At 42.3% G+C, this 15,709-nt stretch overlaps 1 protein-coding gene across 1 annotated transcript in view; it reads right to left on the minus strand.

Annotated features, from left to right (window-relative positions):
- The window catches only part of COPB2 (COPI coat complex subunit beta 2), a 68,492-nt gene extending 54,509 nt beyond the window's left edge, over positions 1 to 13,983 (minus strand). Inside the window, exon 1 of the mRNA XM_041733940.1 lies at positions 13,901 to 13,983. Within this exon, the coding sequence (XP_041589874.1) occupies positions 13,901 to 13,903 (3 nt within the window). The 5' untranslated portion in view covers positions 13,904 to 13,983. The remainder of the gene's footprint in view (positions 1 to 13,900) is intronic.
- Between the last annotated feature and the right edge of the window lie 1,726 nt (positions 13,984 to 15,709).

Below are 15,709 nucleotides of genomic sequence, written 5' to 3' on the forward strand. Positions count from 1 at the left end.
CAACTGCATATGAATTCACAATGATATCATAATTAAAAATTCAATTAAGAATATCAATACTTTGTTCAAATAATGTATTTTATTATTTATAACACAACTTGTGTCCTAGGCATTTAAACAAGTATTTATCAAACTTTTTATTTTGAACTACTTTTAGACTTAAAGAAAAATTGCAAAATAGAACAGAGTTTCCATATATCCTTCACATATACACTCCCAATTGTTAACATCATATATGAACATACTATAATATCAGAACTAGGAAATTCATATTGGTACAATATCATTAACCAAATTCAAGACTCCAAACCTCACTAGTTTTTCCATTAATGTTCGATTTTTCTTGGTGTTCCAGTGTCCCACTCAGGATCCTACATTGCATTTCGTTATCATTTACCCATGTTCGGTGACCAGCCCAACTGTTACTCAGTCTTTACTTGTCTTTCACAACTTTGACATTGCCAAAGATTAGTTGTTTTGCTGAATGTTTCTCGTTACCGACCTGTCTGGTGTCTTCTTGTGACTGGACTGAGCTCTTGTGTTATGAAACCATCTGAAAGCTTCTAAAATTAGGAAGGATTCCTAGGGAAAGGGAGGGGTTGGGAAGAAGTCCTAAGAAAAAAAAGATCCTTTCTCTTCTGAACTTTTTGATGTGTCCCTGGGAGAAAGACCACAGAAGTCCCAAATAGACCAGACAGCTCAAGAGTGAAAGGAACCTGTGTCCCTTTCCTGGACAGACAGATCGGGGGACCTCTCACCCAGCAAGGACAGGAAATATCAAAGGTATTACATGAATCCTCCTCACTTTGCCACCACATCTAGATGCAATCAAGAGGCTGGATAGACCCTCCAAACTGGTTCTTCACTTAGTAGAATAGAAGCTCAGACTAGAATGTATTTTGGATTTTACAAAAATAAAGACCACATTTCTTTTTTTTTTTATTTAAAAAAAATTTTTTTTTAATTTTTATTTATTTATGATAGTCACAGAGAGAGAGAGAGAGAGAGAGGCAGAGACATAGGCAGAGGGAGAAGCAGGCTCCATGCACCGGGAGCCTGATGTGGGATTCGATCCCAGGTCTCCAGGATCGCGCCCTGGGCCAAAGACAAGCGCCAAACCGCTGCGCCACCCAGGGATCCCAAGACCACATTTCTTAAGCCTCTGAGCTGTGGCCTGGAATTTATACCCATTGGTAAAAATTGAATAAATGAGGGATCCCTGGGTGGTGCAGCGGTTTGGCGCCTGCCTTTGGCCCAGGGCGCGATCCTGGAGACCCGGGATGGAATCCCACGTCGGGCTCCCGGTGCATGGAGCCTGCTTCTCCCTCTGCCTATGTCTCTGCCTCTCTCTCTCTCTGTGACTATCGTAAATAAAAAATTAAAAATTGAATAAATGACAGTGAATATTGTGAATAATGGTATATATGCACAGAAATGTGTGGATGAGTATGAGTGTGTGTTTGTTTCAAGAAGAGCAGCATGTTCAAAGGTATAAAAATAGAAGTTGGCATGTGTGCTTTGGGAACTGCAGATCATTCATGGGAAAGTAACCAATTGGCTCTACTTGTCAGGATGGGGGTAGGGGGGTTCCCATCCATACTGTGTTGCATTCCTTCTATTACACAGTGACCTGTGTAATGTACCAAGTTGTGACGCCATAAAAACATCTATTTATGAAATGCCATAACCACCCTTGGAGTAATGGTGGCCACATGCCTTTGGTTCTCCAGGCCACCCCAGAGGGTGTACTGCTATTGGCCATGAAGGGGAGCCCATGGCACGTTTACATGGGTAAGTGGGAAGACTTGCCTCTTCTTCCAGGTGATAAGCAGGTGAAGTGAGAGCTCAACCAATTCCACCATCAATAAAACTCCCCAACACACTGCAGTCCTTTAAGGACTGAATCTGTTCACATTTCTAGACTTACAGAATGATGGGATTTTAGACCAATGAGGTTCCTAGAGGGTCCAGCTCCCTTCATTTACAAAAGAAGGGAGTGAATTGCAAAGAGGGAAGGTTTGCTTGTGTAAACATGCCCAGTAAGCCAGTAATTAAGTCTTTGGGCTCCAGGTTCCCAGGCCAGTGTTTGTGGCTACTTTACCATGTTTTTTTTTTTTTTTTTAAGATTTTATTTATTTATTCGTGAGAGACACACACAGAGAGAGGCAGAGACATAGGCAGAGAGAGAAGCAGGCTCCCCGTGGGAAGCCTGATGTGGGACTCAGTCCCAAGACCCCAGGATCATGACCTGAGCCAAAGGCAGATGCTTAGCTTCTGAGCCACCCAGGTGTCCCTACTTTACCATGTTTCACAGCCTCCCCCCAGGAAACTACTACCTGCCTCTCCAGCCCACCTAACTCCTATCCAGCTTTCAACTCCCCTACCGCCCCCCCCCATATATCTCATGAACTGGACTCCCCCATGGCAATTCTTGTCAATACTAGTATCTATATCTTGTCAATACTAGTATACTTGTTTAATAATTAAACAAGTATTATTGTAATGTCTTCTAAGGTTGCTCTGTCAGCTTAAATATTGTTTTTTTTTGTTTTTTGTTTTTTGTTTTTGCTGTTGCTTGACTTTTTAAGCCTTTGTACATTACCTTATCCAATAAAACTTTTTCATTCCTGAGCATAGGCTTCATATTTCGTTTGCGTGTATGTTCCTGCAACAGTACCAGCATGGTAGCTTGCATCAAGTGGATACATCATAAGCATTGGTGGATTTGATGCTGCTAGCGTAAGCTCCCTGCAGTGTACTATGTGACACAAAAGAGTGTTGTATGAAGGCTAATAATATGGATTCAAGAGTCAGTAGGCCCAGCTTTGGCAAGTTGCCAGACTTGGGCAAGTTTGCTTTAGGGTTTTGTTTTGTTTGGCTTTTTAAGTTTTCATTTAAATTTCAGTTAGTTAACATACCCAATTAGTGTCATATTAGTTTCAAGTGTACAATATAGTGATTCAGCACTTCCATACAACACCCGGTGCTCATCTCAAGTGCTCTCCTTAATCCCCATCACCTATTTCACCCATCCCCCCCGACTCCCCCTCTGGTTTGTTCCCTAAGGTGCTTCAGTTTTGAGCCTCAGTCTCTTTATCTGCAATATGGGATGATGATAATTCTCCTAAAACCGACAAGAGGATTAAATCGATCGATCTCCCTCTGGCACATAACATACTTATATATACCCCTGGTCACAGCCATAAACCTTCAGCTGATGGCAGCTATTACTACTATGAACGTCATGTCATGGGTTAGAAATCATTGAAGGTCTATTAACTCCATGGAGCTCTATGGCCTTAAACGAATCCTTCCACAGTCATTTCAACACCTCATAGAAGGGTTAGAGGGTCCAGGCAGGGGCATTTGGGTATATCCCCATGTCATCCACTTATTCTTACTCTACTATGATCCTCATAAAAATAGTGGTGTGCATTTTATACATAAAATCGTGTATATGTGTGTATATGTATATATGTTTTGCACACACAACACACATATGCAGAGCACCCCTTCCTCCAAATACAAAAGAAACACGTATCTTGCCCTTCTTGGGGTGGCCATAGTCTCTCCTTGCATAAATACTTTCGGCCACTAGGTGGTGTCTCAATTCTTCTCAGTGCAGCATTTTTGCTGGTTCCCACCAGGGAGTCAGCTCTAAAAGTCTAAGCGAATCTTTCTTTCTCAACCTACTGCAGAGTGTGCAAATCATTTCCTCAGCTGATTCAGATGTATTATGATGTGCTGGGAAACCTGAGCATTCTCTCACCCTGTGGAGATTAATTACCTTGAAATATTCATTGGATTAAATGTATTTAAACATGCACTGTTTAAAGCTCAGTAATGCAAAATGCCATACTCAAGATATATATTATGGGCATTAAATAATTAAATTTAGTGTGAGAGAAAGCGAGACAGGGAGGGAGAAAGAGATGAAGGTGAGAAAGTGGGAGAGGGGGGAGCCTTATTTAGTGCTTGGCCAGGGGTGAGACTGACAGGAGCCAAGTCCAAAGCTTTCCACAAATTGGCTCAACCCTGGCTTTGCTATTGCCAGAATTATGTGACCTTGGGCAAAATACTTAACCTCTCCAAGTCTCAGCTTCCTCATCTTTAAAAGGGAATGATAGTACCTTAGAAGCATAAATTTCATGTGACTGAGATGTGGAATCACTGAGCGTCGTGCCTGACACATAGTAGGCACTCATAGAAAACGAGAGTCAAGGTTTGTTTAGACCCAGAGATGGCCTTGGTCCTGGCTCTGTGGTGCTCTCCCTTGGCTCCAGGAGAAGCCCGAGAGTGTGGGTGTTAAGTACACAGACTCAGGAGCCAAGGTACCCTGGTGCATAGCTCAGCTCTAGTGCATACCAGCTGTGCAAACTTGGGAAAGCATCTTACACGCTCAGTGTCTCCTTGGGGTGCCTTGCTGGCTCAATCAGTTAAGTTCCCAGCTCTTGATTTCAGCTCAGATCACGATCTCAGGGTCTTCTCAAGCCCAGTGTCTGGCTCTGTGCTCAGTACCTGGAGTCTGCTTGAGATTCTCTCTCCCTCTCCCTCTGCCCCTCCTGCTCATTCTCTCTCTCTGTTTCTCTCTAAATAAATCTTTAAAAAAAACCCTCAGTGCCTCAGTTTCTTTATCTGTAAAAGAAGATAGTAATAGCACCTTACCTGATAGGGCTGCTGTGAGGGACAAATGAATCACCACGTTGAGAGTGATGAAATTAGTATGCACCACATGGTCAGAGTTCTCCAAGTGTTGGTTACTATGATCATTGCAGGTTCAATTCAGATCCCACCTGTGTTTAGTTCTTAGCCAGTGTTAACAGCCAATGCAGGGGCTATATCGCTCCGGCGACCCTATCCTGCTTATCTCGGTTCCATGCTCAGACCCTGGACCTTCTGAAAGCCCTTGTGCAGGCCTGATCTTCTCCACGTGGCACCTGCTCCATGCTCTAAGTGTCACCTCCTCTCTGTTATGTACTCAGATTCACCCCTCCTTAGTCCTCTGGCAGCTATAGGAAATGGAGCAACCCAACTAATTCATAGTGTGATGTTAATGGCTGAATATAAGCTCCAAGGGGACAGCAGTGTTATCTGTTTTATCCCTAGTACTTAGGAGGTGCCTGAACATAGGAAGTGCTCTATAAACATCTGTTGCATGACTATCTGGACCTGTGGGAACATAAAACCTTCATTGAAAGTAATGCATGCTGAATGGTGGGATTTCCAACATCTTGACAACTGAAGAGGAAAATGTTGAAGGCAGGATCCCTGAGACCACAGTGGCTAGGGGACCTTTTACTTCATTTACATATACAGTTATTTTTGTTTTTGATTTTTACTATTTAATTAACTAATTTATTTATTTATTCATGAAAGACACACACAGAGAGGCAGAAACATAAGCACAGGCTCCTCAGGGAGCCTGATGCAAGACTCCATCCCAGGACCCCGGGATCATGACTTGAGCTGAAGACAGATGCTCAACCACTGAGCCACCCAGGTGCCCCTACTTTTTATTTTGAAGTGAATTCTGACTTACAGAAAAGTTGCAAAAAAAAAAAGGGTACCTATTTCTCAGCTTATCCTGAATGTTAATGTTAACATCTTACATAGTGCAGTGATAAAAACCATGAAATTAATGTTGGCACTGTTAATGTAACTATCTGTGCTGTGAATTATCATGAACGCAACTATAGGCCTAATTTGAGTTTCACCAGTTCTTCCACTTATGTGGCTCTCATATTGCATTTACCTGCTACGCCTCCCCAGTCTCCTCCAATCTGTGACAGTTCCTCAGTCTTTCCTTGTCTTTGGTGACCTTGCCATTTTGAAAAAATACCGGTCAGTTATATTGTAGAATATCTGTCAGTTGGGGTTTGTTGGATGTTTTTCACTATTAGATTGAGGTTATGGATTTTTGGCAGGAATACCACAGAGTGATGTGACCTTCTCAGCATATATATCGGGGGGTATATGATGTCAATATGTCTTATTATTGGTGATAATTAACCTTGATCACTTGGTTAAGGTAGTGTCTGCTGAGTTTCTCCACTGTAAAATTGTTATTTCTCCCTTTAAAATTAATAAATGTCTTGAGGGAGACTATGCAAATACTCTTTCTCCTCAAACTTTCCCACACTAATTTGAGCATCATTGGTAGATTGGCCCATAATTATTACTATAGTGCTTGCCTAACGGTGATTTTTTTTTAAATCTTCCTCCTTTCTTTTGCATTTATTTATTGGAATTCTTCTGCAAGGAAGGGCTGTCCCTTCTTCCCCATTTATTTATTTATGCAATTAAAATGTTTATCGGTATGGAATCATGGATATTTACTTTATTTTATGGATAATGATCCAACGTTTGTTTGTTTATCAGTTTGTTCCAGTGTTGGCCATGGGGGTTGCCTTCAGTTTGGCTGTGTGTCTTGTCACATGCCCCATCCTTGTTCGAACCCTCCCATGAGGTCGTATCTGGTAACTGTAGAGACCACCTGGGCATAGACTATCCCCATTGTACCCTGGGGATGAGGTCCAAGGATGCAAACCACTGTTAGGGCTGGCTGGACTTAGAAGCCAGGTCTCTTGAATGCCTATCCTGCTCTCTGCCAAGGCACCAGGCTGTCTCTCCACACTTCTCAGTCTTTGTTTACCATGAAATTCCCATAACCCCACCCTTCCTTCCCCCTCTGATTCCTGGGGCTCATCCAGTCACTGGAAGTGGGGCAGGAGGCCAGGTTTCTGACACGTGTCTTAGAGGGGTGGCCTTCTGTGTCACCTCTCTGCCACCAACACCCTTGCAGGCAGTCAGGATTAGTTTGGGAAGGTAAATATTTAGGTTATTATTACTGCTGTAGTTTTACTACTGTTAAAAGTAAAGCATCTCACTTTTCAGCCAGTGTGGTCACCCAGAGCTTTTTACCAAAGTGTAGGCACAACTTATTTCTCCTTCCCACAGTAAGGAATGCAAACAAGGCTTGTTAAAAGGCGCCAGGACAGTTAAGTAGAGAATGGTTTCCTCTACAGAGAGAGGAATAAGTAAAAGGATATCATTAGGAAACTTCAAGACATATCCAGAATGTGGATGCTCTACCAGAAAATTGGCTTGGATTCTTTTTTTTTTTTTAAGATTTTTATTTATTTATTCATGAGAGACACACAGAGAGAGGCAGAGACATAGGCAGAGGGAGAAGCAGGCTCCATGCGGGAACCTGATGCAGGACTCTATCCGAGGACCCCAGGATTACGACCTGAGCCAAAGGCAAACAGTCAACCACTGAGCCACCCAGGCGTCCCTGGCCTGGATTTTTTACAAAGGCAGTGTCATAACACAGAAGTGGTAGGAGTTTTGTAGTTTAAAAGAAGCTAAAGAGACATAAGAGCCAATACAATGTGTCAATCTCCGATGGGGGGTCTTGATCGTTAAAAGTTGTGAAAGTCACTTGGAGACACTTGAAATTTGAATTTGGACTGGATATTAGACACCAGGAAATTATTAGTTTTCTTAGGTGTAATATGGTAGTATCATTCTGTAGGCACTGAAGTATCAGGGGTGAAATGTCTTGATACCTGTACCTTTTTTTCCAAATAATCCTGAAGAAACATTCACAGAGTAAAGCAAATGTGGCAAAATGTTAACAGTTGTCAAATGTCGGTGTATAATACAGCAGTGTTCCTCTTTCAGTATTCTGTATGCTTGAATTTTTTCAAAATAGAGCCTGAAGATAAACTATAATCTTGTTTTATATCCTCCGTTTATTAAGAAAACATCTCTTCCCTTCTATTCCCATTAAAATGACAAAAGTAAGTTCCATCCTGCTGAAATGATCCCATAACCAGGGATTCAGGAACTCACATTAACAGGATCCAGTATCAAGCCCGGATCTGTGGAGAGATGGTTGCGATGAGGAGTAGAGTTCTGGTCTCTGAATATCTAGTCTTAAACCCCAGTTACTCTGCTGTTTGGTCAGTGACCTAGGCTAAGGAACATAACACTTCTGAGACTCATTTTCCACAACTGTAAAATGAGGATAGTAATGTATTATTTGTTTCGAGAACCAAGGGTTCCATTTGTACATGTCATATCAGATGGGTATGGGTATCACCCCCAACAGTGGAGAGTGTAAGACCCACCACAAACAGCAGCTGCTGTGTTAGGACCATCTTGTGAGGCTCTGCAGGCTGTCCAGTCCTCCAGGGGTATGCAGGGAATGTGAAGATGATAGCTCAGGCCCTGAGAATCAGATGTTGGCTGATAAAAGCAGGACTGGGGACGAGATAGCAAAGGGGTCTGTCTTTAGGGACCTCAAGATCATTTGAGCAAATGGGATTACATATGCAATCACTGTGCCTTCAAAACAGTGTACCTTTGGGTTAGGGGGATTAGCTTATTAAATGCTGACAATATTTTAAAATTCTGGTTTGACATAGCTGCTGCTGCTGCTTTTTCTTTTTTTTAAATACAGAAGCCTCGATAATAGGAGGGCTGACAATTGGGTATCTTTATGCAAAAACATGATCCTTGACTGTTACGTGATGCTACATGAAAGAAATTGGAATTGAATAGATCATAGACTGAAATGTAAGAGCCAACTAAAAATCTTCTAGAAGAAAATATAGAATAAAACCTTAGTAATCTTTGGTTAGGCAAAGATTTCTTAAATAGGACACAAAAAGCATGAGTCATAAAAGAAAAAGTATTAAATTGGACTTCATCAAAAGACAGTGTCTTCAAAAGCCACCATTAAAAAAGTAAAACAGCAAGCCCCTGATTGGTAGAAAATGCTTGTAAAACATGTCTAACAAAGGACTTATATATAGAATACATGGCAGATTTCTTACAACTCAATAATGAGAAGATAAACAGCCCAATTTAAAAAATGGACAAAAGAGGGGCACCTAGGTGGTCTAGTTACTTGAGCATCCAACTCCTGGTTTTGGCTCAGGTCATGATCTCAGAGCCCTGGGATCGAGCCCTGTGTCGGACTCTGTGCTCAGGGGCGGACTCTGCTTGAGATTCTCTTCCTCTTCCTCTCCCCCTGCTCCTTCTCTCTCTCTCTCTCTCAAATAAAGGAATCTTTTAAAAAATGGGAAAAAGACTTGAACACTTTACTAAAGAAGCTAAGCAGATGGCAAATAAGCACATGAAAAGATGCTCAACATCATCAGTCAAAAACACAATGAGCTGCTACCACATGCCCACTAGATGACCAAAATTAAAGAGACAGTACCAAGAGCTGGTTGGTAAGGATATGGAGCAACTAAAACCTTCATACACTGCTGATGCAAGACAGTAAGGTTACTTTGGAAAACAGTTGGCAATTTTTTATAAACTGAAACATACACTTAACAGAACTCCTGGAAATTTTTTTTTTTAAGATTTTATTTATTTATTCATGATAGTCACAAACACACACACACACACAGAGACAGAGACACAGGCAGAGGGAGAAGCAGGCCCCACACAGGGAGCCCCATGTGGGACTCGATCCCGGGTCTCCAGGATCGCGCCCTGGGCCAAAGGCAGGTGCCAAACCGCTGCGCCACCCAGGGATCCCTTAAAAGATTTTATTTATTTACTCATGAGAGACGCAGAGAGAGAGAGACAGGCAGAGGGAGAAACAGGCTCCAAAGATTAATTTCCTTCCCTCTTGGTTTCTTTCCCTTTGCCTCTCATTGATATGTGTCTTGCCCCTTCTCTCTGCTGCTTTTATATAAGAAATGTAAGCACAAATGTGTTTAATATGGGTCAAAATGTGTCTTTTGGCCAGCTTCACCCCAGCACCAGCCCTCAGTTCAGCACACCTTGGCCACTGACATCCTATGTGACCTGGGCAAGTCACCTTCCTTCTCTGGACGTCTTCTTCAGAATGAAGGGCTTAGGCCAGGTGATTGCTCTGGGCTCCAGTTTCAGCTCCTTCACTCTAAGGGTTCTAGACCAGGAATGAAGAAACGGCAGAGCTCAAGAAGCAGTTGCTTATGAAAGTCTCAGGGAACAGCGAGATTCTTTTGGTGCTGGGCCTGGGCCTGTGGTTCAGCTGTGAGTGGAAAGGGGGCCTTTGGGAAGAGTCAGTCTAGAGTCTAGAGAGGGATGGTAAGTTCAGAGTGGTTCCTATTTCCCCTCCTGCTCAGCTCTCTATCCAGCAAAGTGTTGTGAGGTGGGTGGAGGCACTGTCCTTTCTTGGAGGAAGATCATTTCTCAGGACAGGGTCACTGAGTGTTCTAAACCAGAGGTGCTGGCCTGTTCTCTTCCTTGGCACAGCAGACTCGGTAGATTCCAGCACTGAGTCTGATCACTGCAGTGAAAAATGAGGCACCAGCCCTTACTCCTGTGGAAGTGAGGGGTGAGGCAAGCTCAGGGGGTGTCACTGGTTGCACAGGTTCAATACAGCTCCTGCCCCCCATAGCTCAGCAGCACCCACTGCATGAAGAGTAAATGGTAGACACCACCATTGAGCTTGTGATCTTGGCCTCTGAGAAGCCATCCTTCAATTAAGGTGCTGAGTGGCCTCAGAGAAAAGAGCCAAATGAGAGCCATTGAGTTCCCTGGGCTGAAGGTGATTGATCTCACTAGACAAGTCCCTTGTCTTCAAGCCCTGCTACATAGTAGCTTCCAGATTGGCCTGCTGCATCAGCCCTGAGCTGTATGTAGGCCAGTATTTTGTCTCTGATGGTCACATACTTTGTTAAAAAACCATGTAGTGGGGATGCCTGGCTGGCTCAGCAGTTAAACGTCTGCCTTTGGCTCAGGTCATGATCCTGGGGTCCTGGGATCCAGTCTTGCATTGGGCTCCCTGTGGGGAGCCTGCTTCTTCCTCTGCCTCCCTCTCTGTGTCTCTCATGAATAAATAAATAAAATCTAAAAAAACTCCAAAAAACGAAAAGCAAAGAGCCCCCAAGCCATGTAGTCACCTAGGCCTGGGTTCAAACCCCAGTTCTTTTCCTTCAGACAAGTGACTTAGCTTCTATGTTTCTTATTTTCTCATCTGAATAATGAGATTAATAAACCTACCTGGTGGAGTCATGGGGGAAGGGGATAAGCAGGAATGCAAAACATCCAGTGCAGTGCTCTGTACATGGTGGATGCTCCATAAATAATGATTATTCTTACAGTTGTTTTTAGGACTTCATGCACAGGAAAAGATCACATATCCCAGAGTGTTTTGGATACAACATGGTTTATTTTACTAGGCCAGTAGCTCTCAGAGTGTGGCACCCTGACCAGCAGTATCTGAGACTAGTTAGAAATGCAAATTTCCAGACTTCACCTCAGATCTTCTGAATCAGAAACTCTAGAGAAAGGCCCAGTGAGCTGTTTTAATAAGCCCTCTAGGTGATTCTGATGCCTGCTCAAGTTTGAGAACAGTTGTACTTTTTTTGTTTTTTTGTTTTTTTTGCAAATTTGAGCATAGAGAATTTAAGATAGTGTCATACAATATATTAAGTGGTCTTACTTTATGCATCAAGTTTGAAATAATACAAATCCCCCCGAATAAATATATCATCACAATTTGCATCATTTCAAAGCTGGCAAGTGAATGAATTTTGAACAGCATTTATACTATATATACTTGGTAGTGCCATCTTAGTTGGTATCATTTAGGATGCTGTCAGCAGTAGAAAATCCTGACTAAAATGGATTTTAGAAATAGGAAAATGTATTCGTTCACATGACAAGAATTCCGCAGGTGGGTGCATCTGGGAACAACAGTTCATCAGGGTCACGTGGCTGCTCTGCGATTCTGTTCTGCGTACCCCTATGTGTTGGTTTGCCTCCAGGATAGGGGTATTATGAATGCAGCAGTCCTAGATGTCACACTCAAGACTTGTCAACACTGCAAGGAAGGGGCCTATTCTTGGGATCTTTATTTAGGAACCCAGAAGCCTTTCCTACAAGATTCTGGAAGGTTTCCCCTCATCTCATGGGCTATTCCTAAACTATACAGCCACTTCTAAACCCATACCCACAAGGTGGGAAAAACATAATTGGTTTATAGCAACCTTTGAGTGTTGTTATTGGTTGAATTGTGTCCCCACTCCCCGCCCATCAAATTTCCTTGTTCAAGCCCTAACTTCCATTACTTCAGAATGTGACTTTACTTGGAAATAGGGTCACCAGAGATATAATTAGTTAAGATGAGGTCTTTCTGGAGTAGGGAGGGCCCCTAGTCCTATACGAATGGTGTCCTTATAAAAAGGGACACATGGTGAATGCCATGTGAGGCTGAAGGCAGAGACTGGGGTGATGCAGCAGAAGCCAAGGGATGCCAAAAAATCACCAGCAAACTACCAGAATCCAAGAGACAGGCAGGGAACAGATTCTTCCTACAGCCCTTAGAAGGACTGACCGTGCAGACACCTTGATGTGAGACTCCTACACTCTAGAACTGTGAGACAATACATTTCTTTTGTTTAGGCCTCCTGCTTTGTGGTGCTTTGTCATGGCAGCCCTAGCAAACCAAAAAAGTGGTGGACCAGGTGTTGGGGAGTCAATTGCCATGACCACTACTACGCCTGCGGGTAAGGAATGTTGTACTAATATCTCTACCTCAAATACACCTAAAATGTGAGACAAGGAGTTCCATGAGCTAGAAAGTGCCCAGGCTTTGGGATCCAAAGATTGGGCTTTAACTGTATCCCCAGCTAGCTATGTGACCTTGGGCAAGGTCAGACTCTCTGACTCTGAATCACTAAACTGTAAAGTCCACCACTGAATTATATCATGGGATATCCATTGTTGGCATGGAAATATTCAGACATTCCCATTTCCCAGCCCACCAAAGAGAATACCCTCCCCTCCTCTAAATTCTCGACTTGGCTGCAGTCTGTCCCTACCTCAATCCTTCTCCACCCCATCTCTACTCCAGGAGAGTTTGAAACTGTTTCTGTAGAACTAATTGGGTAGAGAAGAACAAAAGAAGACAATAGGGGGTGGGAAGAGAAGAAAGAGAGGGAGAACTTGGCCTCTGGGGGAGGAGGTCAGTCTGCAGAATAAAGCGTTCAGAGAAAGAAGAGAGGAGAGAGAAAAAAGAAAAGGTTGAGAAGGCTGAAGGTAGAGAGACATAATTTTGAGGACCTTTTGGCTGGTGAGGGGCTTCAGAGCAAGTAGAGCGTAAGAGAATTAGGCAAGAGAGAAAAGAAACTTCCAAGGAGATTTACTAGTGGTATAGATTAGATCTATCTTTATGTTTTTCAAAAGCTTCAAGTAAGAATGCAATTCCTGAGCTCTAGAGAGAGAATAAAGTGGGATCACTAACTCACCGTCCTGGAATAGTTAATGAAAGAATCACAAAACTAAAGCAAGCTTCCTCCTGCCAAAACAAAAACAGAAACAAAAGCAGACAAGGGAACAAACACTCCTAGTGGCAGCCAGTCAAGGAAAGGGATGCCACTTTGTGCCATACAGTTCAAAACACAGTGGTCAGGAAATGAGACTGAGAAGTCTGGCTAGAGGTGTCATGACTTGTAAACTTTCCCCATAAGCCACTCAGATGGAAGTGAGTGAAAAAAATTCCGAGAACTCACATACCTATGCCCCAGACCAGAGCAAGAGGAACTAAGGGAGGACTGCCAGCTTAAATACAGGATACTTAGTTACATTTGAATTTCAGATAAATGATAAATAGTTCTTTAGTGTACACCCCATGCAATATGGAGGACGTACCTATACTAAAACTGATTTGCTGTTTATCTGAAATTCAAATCTGACTGGGAGTCCTGGTATTGTATTGTTATTATTATTTTGATTAAATCTGGCAATGCTAGACTGAGGTAATGAACAGATATTCTGTAGAAAACTAAAAACAAACAAACACGAAGACAAAACTAGAAAAACAAACAAAAAAAACCCCTCAAGCAGAAGTCCCTAACAACTCTAGAGTCTCACTGATAGTTGGACTCACCATTTCATGGGCTCCTTTCTGAATAGGGACACCGCTGTAACAACTCAGGGAGCTGCCTCTGGCTTTAATAAAATCCCCGCAGAGAGAGAGCCAAAGTCCACATGGGCTCTGGGTTCCACATGACTTCTACATGAATTCTCCTCCCTACTGCACCATCAGGATATAAAAAAGTGGAGAGACTTGCATCACCCTAGCCTCTGGAACTTAGAGAAGAAAAATGGCTTTAGGTATGGAAGGAGAGCGTTCATAAAGAAAGCCTTTTCAGAGTTGCCTCCATTATAATGAGCAAAATAAAAAAAGAATGCATCACAAGTATGAAAGCAAGCAATATGTAGAAGGCAAAGGATAGATGAAGAATCTTAGCTAGAAGAAAACCCAAGAAATGAAAGAAAATTCCCTCTGGCCATTTTGAGGCAGCTGTTTCTGTCCAGCTGGCTGTTCACCAGATTTTTATAGGAATGGAAGAAAAAGAAAAGAAAGAAAAGGCTTAGATTTCTGATTAACTCTCTACTTTGGGGAATTCATGCTCAAGGCAAAAATCAAAGAACTGCCCCCAAACAAACAAAACAACATATATAATAGGGATATTTGTTCTACTACTGTTTATAAGAGTAAACAAAAATGATTCATATAGTCATAAATCGGTTAAGTAAATGGTAGAAATTGATACCATAGAATTTGCATGGAGTGTTGAGAATTGAGACTGAGATCCATGTTTCCTATTTCTGAGTAAAAATAATTAGGTTATGGAGCAACACATAAAGGAAAATCTCTTTGATGCTCTGCAAACCTGTGATCATGGGCTTCTGTTCATAAAAGTGCCCACAAGGGTGTTTTCCCAAGATGTTACCAATGGCTTTCATGTCTCATGGTGGGATTTCTAATTTTTCCCTGTTCTCTGCACTTTTCTTTATGGAGTTTACCTTTTCCTTTCACATAATACATGTATTGATTTTATTTTATTATTTTTTTTAAACTTATACCCTCTTTTGCTTTTCTTGAGCTCAGGGGCCTTTCAAGTTACCTGAAGTACTCTGGGAGGAAATAGACCAGATAGAATGTGGCCAGGTCACATTTGCTTTGTAACGAGTAGCTGGCCCGGCCTCTGGATGGTTCTGCAGCCTGAAGGCCCTTGGGGTGTCTTAGCAACAGCTGCTTGACCTGGAGTTCCCCATGACCAGCTGAGTAGATACCTGCTGGAGCACCAGACTTATGGCAGAAAAATTGCTTTGGAAAGCAGAATGGAGCCATGAAAGAGTGAGAACCCCCAACTTATTGGCCAGGCAATCTTATTTCTCCCCTCCATCCTCAGTTTCCTTGTATAAAATGGGGTTAATGGAACCTATCTTATACGGTCATCGTAGACATCAGATAAAAGAATATATGTGAAAGATACTCCATACGTTTCCATTTCTCTTTTGAAAGTTTTTTCATGGTGCTGTTAAAATTAGATGTTCCGTTTTATTGATGATTGGACCTTGGGTTGAGGGCCAATTTATTTGGAAATGTTTATGTAAGGATAAACACCCTCCCTGCCCTCTAGTCTGTACCTGCAATCTAGCCTTCAATATACTTTTCAGATTTCACTACTGGTGGGAGTCTTACAACTCAATTATTTGTTTCCAGAACTTGACTTCCCTGTGCGTTCTCTTCTTTGATATGTGGGAAACAAGAGAATTTTACTGTAATTTCTATGAATAGAACATGATTAAACAGTTGTCAGGAAATCAGAACAAAAGGGAAGGCTTTGCGCTCAAAAGGCTTGCAATCAGTAACGAAAGGTCAGAATGGCATCTGAGATGGACATAA

This window comes from Vulpes lagopus, chromosome 19 (genome assembly GCF_018345385.1).
Source record: "Vulpes lagopus strain Blue_001 chromosome 19, ASM1834538v1, whole genome shotgun sequence".
Taxonomy (NCBI): domain Eukaryota; kingdom Metazoa; phylum Chordata; class Mammalia; order Carnivora; family Canidae; genus Vulpes; species Vulpes lagopus.